General features: G+C 47.1%; 1 protein-coding gene across 1 annotated transcript; it reads right to left on the bottom strand.

Moving 5' to 3' along the window:
* Positions 1 to 780: 780 nt before the first annotated feature.
* On the bottom strand, positions 781 to 8,706 carry LOC100660833 (NUT family member 2G-like). Its single transcript, XM_064290927.1, is given in 8 exon segments — positions 781 to 850; positions 1,756 to 1,970; positions 2,691 to 2,807; positions 3,123 to 3,418; positions 4,414 to 4,552; positions 5,734 to 5,866; positions 7,248 to 7,959; positions 8,691 to 8,706. Coding segments are annotated over 8 exon segments (1,698 nt in total).
* Between the last annotated feature and the right edge of the window lie 907 nt (positions 8,707 to 9,613).

Raw genomic sequence — 9,613 nt, forward strand, 5'->3', positions numbered from 1 at the left:
CATTCTCATCTCTTTGCCTTGATTTTTTCCCCAACAGAATCTTACTTGCAGAGGTCTCCATTCAGATCCCAATTAGGAACTTCCCAACTCATGAAGCAGCTCACAGGCACCAAATGCCAAACCCCACTGGAACACCCACTGCTCTGAACATGGGGTCTATGCAAGTGCCTGAACAATCAGACAACTAATACCTCAATGCTTCTTAGCCCTTCATACCAACCCTGCTCACAACTAGCCTTGCACACCCCAGGCACCCAGGTCTGCCATAAACATCATCACATCTTCGCTTTTCCTGAGCTGTATTGTTGTTCTGTAAGGTAGGTTTCCTCTTGTTTGTAAGGAACTATTTTCAATGTAAGTGTCAGACTAAATCTGCATCAATTTAACCCTAGAATTTCAGTCATTGTTTGGAAAAGAAAGGGAGGAGTACCTATAGGATGCTCCTTGGAAGATTCCAAAGTTACCTGAGGTCAGTCTCCTTGACCACAGCAGGATGGACCTTCCCAATTCGATTGAATGAAATTCCTTCCTTTCCAGAAATAAGGCAAAGGGACTTCCTAAATTCTCTGTCTGTTTTCATAGCTCATATACACACTGTCAAAACAAATCCTGATAAATATATTTCCAACACATTCTGTCTCGTTTTGTCCTCACCAGAAATAGCATACTACCATTGCTTATTTAGAAGTCCTCTTGAGAATTCATGATACCACTTCTTAGAGTAAATGCAGAGAAACAGAAAGCCATGTCCCCAAGAAGCCAAGTCTTGATCCTGTCAAGTCAAATAAACCACACAGGAAAATCCCTGGGTGTGCTCAGGATCATTTTAGATCTGTTGTCCAGCATCTTTCTAGAAAACAGAAAAAAAAACACCTTAAAGAAAAGTGCAGCCTCCAGGCTCAGTTATAGAAACATTAGTTAATGACCAAGAAGGCTGAAAGGTTGAAATGCAAATTCCATTAATAGATGGTTAAGAGACAGAGATATTGTTAGGATACCCACAGAAAGCTCCCAAACCAAGCCACAGCTTGTGAAAAATGGGTGATGACAGTGATCACTGGTGATTTATCAGTGAGCCATGAGAGGCCAAAGCCAGAATGTCCCCAGGATCATCCTGAGGACATCAGGTAAAGCTGGATGAGAGAACTGGTCAGTCACATGTGGGTCAGGAACACAGGGGACACCTGTATCTTTTTCTTTTCACAGCACCACACTCCATCCAGCAGCAGAAGAGGACCAGAAGAAAGAGTCAGTGAGAATTTCTTCCAACAAAACTATCTTTAATCCCAATTTACAGAGGACTTTTCTTTAAGTAAAGCTACTGTGCTTCATCTCCAACCATGGAAGTACATGTGCACCCTGCCCAGGCTCTGGCTTCCTTCTCTGCCCTCATCGTATCTGTACAACAGCCAAGAAGTACCACTGGGATAGGGGAGGAGCATTAGCCTAATAAGTAAGGGGGAGTAGTGGACGACCCTCATCTATTTAGGGGACCCCAACTTGAGGGTCTGACATACAGAAGAGGAGAGCTCACTACTGGCTAAGAAAATGCTTCTTCCTTTTTCCTTGAGTGGAAGGGTCACACTTTCTTTTTAGAGGCAGTGAGGGTTGGATCTCACCCACAGTCAAGGGTTGCCTCCCAGAGACTCCAAGGTCAGCCCCTGAGTAGGGCCGCTTTGCAGCAAGTGATGGAGCTCTGACTTGAGCTGGGATCTTACACTTGGCAGCTGTATGTCCAGGTTGGCTAAGACTCACCGTCTCCGCAGATTGGGGCTGGGATGCTCCCCAGGTACCCCGAACTCCATGGTGCAGAATGCTGGAGACAGGCAGAGGACTCTTGGAAAGACTCCAGGGCAGTACGCTTTCTTGAGATGCCAAGAGGAACTCAAGGCTGGGGAGTTCCTCCTCTTCCTCTTCTTCTTCACTGGACCCTTCTCCTTTCCCAGGTGTTTCAGTAATAGGAGAGGTTTCTAAGAACATTAAAGTTTCTCTGTTTCCCAATCTACGGGAGGTGCAACTAGGACCCCATTGAGGAGTAGGTGATTGTTCAGACTTAAGTTCCTGTGACATTGGACTCCAGGTAAAGAGAGCAAGTTCTTTTGACTTAGACAGATTACTGTATCCACTGCCATGTTTTGGCAGGTCATCTGCATCCAACTTTCTTGTGCTCATTTTCTCGCTCATCTGTAGTTGGATGTTGTGGTTATGTGTGCTCTCTGTGTCTCGACTGGCCCCAGACTTTGTACAGGTGACTCCATGGTTGGCACACCATAAGTTGGGGATGCCTCCACACCCACTTTTCCTTTCAATTCCAGCAGTCGCTTCTCTACCAGTTGCAAGGAAGGAAAATGGATAATTACTGATTCTGTACAGATTGTGAGAACATGTGCCTGAGTCGGTGGTGGAGACCATAGTATTGGGGCAGGATTTAGGGAAGTCAGTCACATGAGTGTCTTCAATAACTAGTACTGCAGCTCTCCCTGTCCATCCTCTTGTGTGGTTTTCCCAATCGCAATGCCTTACCACTCCACTCCTCTTGGCCACTCCATTATCTCTTACCTCATCATTCTGTACCTGCTCCCACACCTGGAGCTGGCCTTCCCCAGAAGCCATGATAGCCAAGGCACTGTCTGGTTAGATGAAATCCTGTGGGTTTCATGTTATGATTCTCCCTTCCTCCTCTGGTTTACCTGAGTGAGAGTGAGTCCTTCCTCTTCCTCCAGCTCCTGCCTTAAGGACATGGTATCCACCTGTGATTCTGGTGATAGTAACATTTCCAGGAACTGAGGGTGAATAACTGCTTCCACCTGAGAACGGAAGGAGGAGGCGTATGAACATCCTTGACAAGGAGTAACCAGTGATTTAGAGGTTCTAGAAGACAATCAATAATCTCCCTCTCGAATTTGCATCCAGTATTGGACTAAAATATCACCACCCCAACCTACACATATGCAGACACTCATACACACACACATATACGCACAAGAAAAGGACACGCGCATTGATTATGGAGGAAGGAACTGAACTTAATTACAATGTCTGGGGTAAAACTGCAGATGTTTGGTGGCTGGAATGCCGAAAGTGCAGAACCCACAGACACCAAACCTCAGGTCCCGGCCCACCTTGGTGATAAATCCTTCCTGTGTACACAGCTTGTCAGTGTAGCTCAGGAGTCCCAGGTCTGGGTACAGCTCATTCTCTTCCTGTTGTTCCTCAGTTTCTTTTTCTTCACATTTCCCATTTGGCTCCACAGTGGCTGAATGGGCAGTTCCAAGGACATCTTCCATGATCTCAACATACTCTTTGATGGCTTCAGGAGGGATTTCATGGGACCGCTTGGGCTCCCAAGGGTGCTCGGGTCTGTGATGATGTTGCTTAGGGGGCTGTGCCATGCAACCTCCCATCTTTGGAATGAACACTATAGGAGGGGTTGGAAAGAGGATGTTTATGTGGCAGCAAATTCTGGCTTTTTCCACCTGTTATGGATTGAATTGTGTCCCCAAAATGTGTGTCAAATTGGCTAGTCCATGACTCCCAGTATTGTGTGGTTGTCCACCATTTTGGGATCTGATGTGATTATCCTATGTGTTGTAAATCCTAACCTCTATGATGTTAATGAAGCAGAATTATAGGCAGTTGTGTTAATGAGGCAGGCCTCAGTCTACAGGATTTGATTGTACCTGAGTCAATCTCTTTTGAGATAGAAGAGAGAAACCAGCAGAGAGGAGAGGAACTTCCTGCCACCAAGAAAGAAGTGCCCAGAGTGAAGCCTGTCCTCTGGACTCGAGGTCCCTGAGCTGAGGAGCTCCTAGACCAGAGGAAGATTGATGACAAGGACCTTCCCCCAGACCTGAATTCAGACTTCTAGCCTCCTAGACTGTGAGAGAATAAATTTCTGTTTGGCATGTCCATCTACTTGTGGTATTTCTGTTATAGCAACACTAGATAACTAAGTTACAACCCAACCACATGTTCTAAAGGCAGAATTATGGAGACACTGAAGCGGTTCATGGTAGGGAAGGCACACCTGAAGCCACAAACACTGTGAGAGGAGAAGATGTAAGAGGCAGATGGTCCAAGAGAGTCATCTTGTGGGGAAACTTGGAACTACTTCTTTTTCAAGAAGTCTTCTCATTGAGACCCACATTTAAAGGTGATTAGATATTGGAGCCCACCTTTGATAATCCATGTGAGATAATAGTTATAAAACTTGACCACCTCACTACTAGTGTGTAATGAAGTGTAGCAGAGACCCCAGGCATCTGGCAGTCTCTGCTGATAGAAATAGCCATTGCCCCCTCTTGGAAGAAAAGTACCACATGTGAAGACAATGTCCTCTCCCAACATAACCAGTCCCTACATACCTCCTTTGACCCCTGGCCTGTAGCTCCTGTTGTACTTGCTTAGCCATACCTGGACGCTGGCCAACCACAGTGGATGAAGGCCCGTGAGGATCAAGATTGCGTGGAGCTGGAGGAGGCAGGCAGACAGATGCATTCCTCTGCTGCAACATCTGAATCTCTAAATCCTCCTCTGCCTCAAACTCCATGAACTTGACAAGGGTGAGGGAGGCACAGGCTGTGCTGAGGAGAAGGCAAGATGCACCAGGAGCCCCAGGACCAGGCAACAGCCAATTATGGGGCAGTGGAGAAAGATGTGCCTTCAATGACCTGTCCAGGTGCCCAGTAAGTAAGTCCATTTCCCAGGAGGCACAAACAAGGTTTGCGTCCCTTACATGTTCACCACATCATCCCTTCACCTGCAGCACAACTCATCATAACATAGGAAGGTTGTGAAGGAAATGAGCCATGCCTTCTTGGAAGGTCCTCCTGACACAGCCATAGTGCTCACTACCTTTCCATACCCTTAGCACCTGATGGCACACCACAACACTGACACTGGTTGGTTGAATTGAATCAGACCTACATGACACACAGGAGGACCCACTCATGCGCACCGTTCTCCAAACCTCTCCTGCCCTTGCCCAAAACACACAAGGTAGAGGTGACAGCCTGAACCTGGAATGGGATGAAGTTGATTGCAGATAACACCAAGGACTAGTTCCTAGAGTCCCCGTCCTAGTCTCAAGCTTTGAGGCATTGGGATATAAACCAGGTGGGCAAGTGGTCAAAGAGACATTTGCAAAAAGGTGGAATGTGAGGTTTCACAAAAGCCTCAGGCTCCTCTGATGATTTTTTTTTTTAACCAAGGGAAGAAAGGCAATGAGGGACAGAAACATGTCCAGCAGGGTGACTGAGATGCTGCCTTCCCCTGAACACACGCTTCCAGCCTGGGCCATTCTTGGATGGTTGTAGAACACTTTTGTACCAGTTGTCATGAGGAAGAAGTGGCCCCTACCTATGTGGACACTGAGGCAAGCAGGTACTTGTCTGGTACAGCATATCCCCTCACTGCAGAGTGTCTACAGCTTGGACTATATCTGCATGGGTAGCCACAGTGTTTATTCCCATTCTGTCTTAACACTCCAGTATCGGGGCATCCACAAATCTAACATGTAGAAGGAGTGAATTTCTTAAAGAATGTAGAACAGAAAACTCCAAGCAGTGAATGTGGTGGTAGCAGTTGTCTGAGGGCAGAGCAGGATCATCAGGGAACCAGGAGCCCTCTCCACATGCACACCTCCTCCTCACACAGCCCCTGTGATTTGTACCAACCTTCCCTCTTCATTCACACCTCATCACTCAGTCCCAACAGGGCCAGGATGCCATGGACTCACTTTTCTGCCATCTCATAGAAGATCATCTGGTCAAAATTGCTTTTGCGCTGCCATTCCTGTACAGACCGCCAGAGTCCCTCCTCCAGGGTCATGGTGGGCTTCAGCCTAGCCAGGGATCGGAGGACTGGGCTAAATACCCATGCGCGACAGTAAGTTTCGACAAATACATATCCATCCCCATCTTGACCCCACGCCTACACACATCCTCTGCCCATCTTCGCGTCTATTTTGCTATTTGTCTGTGTCAATCCCTCTTCCACTGTCTTAGATTTCAAGTGCTTTTGCTCCCAGGATACCACTGGCTGTTTTGGAATCCAGGGAATCCCTAAGACTGCTTGAAATTTGGTTTAGTGGACTGTGTCTTTATTCCTGGGTGAGTGGTGGGGAGTGGGGGAGGGAAGAAGATGCCTTCGGTCTTTCAGCCAGTGAGAGCAACATGTATGTGGAAAAACATCCTGTGGAATGTGATCAGAGTTCCATATTGATTGACCTGTTGGGAAGCTCAGGGTTGAGAGAGATGTAGGGTCTGCTCTGAAAAGATAAAGCTTCCCACATGACTAATCACTCTGCCTTTCATTCACAGAAGCCCATGACCCTGCACTTCATTGCCAATTTCTACTCACACACACTGTAGCTAGGAAAGTTTCACTCTTGTGGGTACTTTTTTTGGACTGCACGTCATATATTAGGTCATATCATCTTCTTAGCTCTCCTCTTAATTAACTGTAATTGTGTCCTTATTTGATGAGATACTCTAGGATGAGAATGTACAATGCCCTGCTCAGGATTACAAATCTAAGGAGGACAGAGCCCAAGCCTTTCACCACTGTGCATACTCTACCACCTCCCTGTTGTAACTGGAATTCTCCAGAGGGATGAGAGTGGGAGTAAACTTAAAGTGGTTGTCCTAGGCCTTGCCCGTTTCACGTGTCCTGAGGCAATGGCCAAAATATGCTCAGCTCCTATGTTGGAAGGTAAAGAGCAGTGGAAGAACATAGAGTTTGTGATCTGAGACCAAAATTCACATCATGTCTCCTGACTTTACCACGGTGTTTAAAAAAAACCAAAACCAAACCCTTTGCCATTGGGTTGATCCCGACTCATAGTGACACTACAGGACAGAGTAGAACTGCCCCATAGTGTTTCCCCGGAAGGGAAGTAGATTTGAACTGCTGATCTTTTGGTTAGCAGCCATAGAACTTAACCACTATGCTACCAGGGTTTCTACCACAGTGTTTAGTCTCCTGTAAATAACACTTAAGGTAACGATTCAAATATTAGATTGACTTCACGTACAAAGTCGTCAGCATCAATCGAGATAAGGCACCTGGAAGTGTTCTACACAGGGAGGTGCAGTTAATATTATCAGGAATATATCTTCTCATAACACATCCCATCACCCTCACGACCTTCTCTCAAGTGTTCCTAAAGAGCCTAACCTCCATCGTGTCTCCCCAAGATCTCTTTATTTGAAAGCTTCAGGATAATCTCAGCTGATTAGGGCACTCACATGAGAAAGCAGGAAAGAGCTTCTGTATCAGGGCTTTGGGGATGGTGCCTCCCGGCCAGAGACTTGAAGCATTGCCAACGTTGGTAGTTCTGGTAAACACCCTGGGGATTACAGGAGGAGTCATCCAGCGAAGGCCTGGATTGTGTGGCGGCCCGGCTTCCCTCCCCAGAAGAAGCATGTTGGCCTGACCAAGCCTTCACTTGGGGGAAAATGGAGGCCAGCTGGGCAACTGGTGGTGGAGCTTGAAGAGAAAGAGCTGGGGAGCAGCCTCTCCTGCAAGCCAGAGTACCCACAACAGAAGTAGCAGGGATCACAGCAGAGGCTTCCCTGAAAGGGGGTGGGGCATGCTCAACTGCCCCACTGGGAGCCCCTGGAGCACTCCAATTAAGTGGGGTCTGTGCCATGACAAAGGTCTGAATTCCAGGGAGCTCTGCTGAACTCCCTTCTGTCCTCACTTGAACAATGACCTTTCCAGCCCTAGTCCCACTGGGGCCAGAATCCCCAATGCTTGGTGCCAGGAGTGTCCTGGGGAAAGCAAAGAGCCCCAGAGGGGTCCCTGGAGGATATGATGAAGTCATGAGGGGCAGTGGGTGCTGCTCCCTGTGTTCTCGGGGTGGGCGTCTGGGAGTGTGTGGGGGAAAGGGCAGTGCAGTGAAAGGAGACATGGAGGCACCAGGATTCATGGTCATATCCAGTCCCAGCACTGGAGTTGCTGTTGAGACAAAGGAAAAGGGTAAATGGAGGAGGAGGAAATGCAACCAGGTGTTAAGTCATCTGAATTCCCTGCCTGGTCACTGGGAATCAACAAAATGAATCTCAACTGATGGGTAGCTGTATGGAATGGGGAACTGGTGAAGACTGGAAAAAATCCCGAGAGTGATTTAGGTGTTCCTTCCTTCCAGTTGAGAAGTTTTCTGCTGGAGAACTTGTAAGCAGTTCAACCAGACTCCCAGGCCTCTGTCTACCAAGAAGTAAGAGGCCCAAGCTATCACTGACTCACAGAACCTGTCTCAGGAATCCCAGGCAGACAGGCTGCCACTCTCATAAGCTGTTTCCAACCCATGGAACAGGGTTGACATCCACTCTGTCTGAAATGCCGCCAGCAGGCTCACTAGCAGGGAAAGGACTTTCTGAAGTAGAAAGTGTCCTCCATACTATCTTGAAGGAGTGAGTCTTCAAAAGAGTAGTTTCCCCATCTCCTCCTGAGCGTTTCTTTTCGTGATGCACACTATAAAACCCTTTTCCGCTTTCCCCAACAACCTGTGCGTATTTTCCAATCTTCGTCTTCAGGCTCCCTAGGTGGGATATTCTGGGTGGTGATAAAGGTCCACTCCTTACTCCTGCTCAGACAGTTTGTCCCCAGGGGAAGTGTCAAATTTGAATTCCCAAGGGTTGGAGGGGTGGCAGGAATCTGATAACACACCCCCTCCCCTCCAGGCCTACCTCCTTCTGAAGACATCTCCACAGGCTTGGGCACTGACCACAGCTGTCTGGCAGCCTTCAGAACGTGAAATCACCACGTTCTGGACTCAGAGCGTGATCTGGCTCCAACAGATGCTCATGGATCTAAGAAAAGGAGGGAAAAGTTTGAATCTAAACAGGAGTAGAATGTAGGACTCCAGACATTCTACAGTGGGAGAGGGGTAGAGGGCAGGTTGGGATGAGGAGACATTCCATGAAAGGGATCTGACAGGTAGGCAAAAGCTACATGTTTCCTTCAAATTACAGTTGACAACACAAATCATTTGAACCTCTTAGGGCCATTTGTGGGTTCTTTCTCAGATCCACAGCACAAAGGCTCTACTCTAGACTTCAATTCTTATCAACATACCTAGTTTTGTTCCCCTACAGCCACCTGTTCCCCAACTCTAGGTCGTAGGTTCTTGAATTATTACAAGGGCACCAGTACTTCATGAACAAAATTCAGGACACTTTGTCTAATGGAAGATGGGGTACTTATACAGACAAGGAATCTGAGTGTTTGAAATTAGGGTTTTCTGAGAAGTTCCATTGTGTTTGGTGTGTGTGCACACAGTATTGTATGCATTATTGTTTAGGAAGCAGTCCTTGTGTCCCTGAACTCCCGTTCATTACTGAAAACTCTGGGGGCTGCAGCATGGCCAGCCTTACTCATGATTCTTTTTCCTGGAAAGTCCATTTGTATCAAAGGAAGACCAACAGCCTCTAATTCCATGACCAGAAGTAGGTTCCTGTTGTTTCTCATATTACTATATTGTACATTCACATTTAAGTATCTTATTCCTAACAATGACTATAATTCAGTAATTAAAGAAAGATACCTCTGCATAGATGAAAAGTCAAACAGTTCAGATAGATTGTACAGTGACAACTTGTCCCTCCACACC

Source organism: Loxodonta africana, chromosome 9 (assembly GCF_030014295.1).
Source record: "Loxodonta africana isolate mLoxAfr1 chromosome 9, mLoxAfr1.hap2, whole genome shotgun sequence".
NCBI lineage: Eukaryota > Metazoa > Chordata > Mammalia > Proboscidea > Elephantidae > Loxodonta > Loxodonta africana.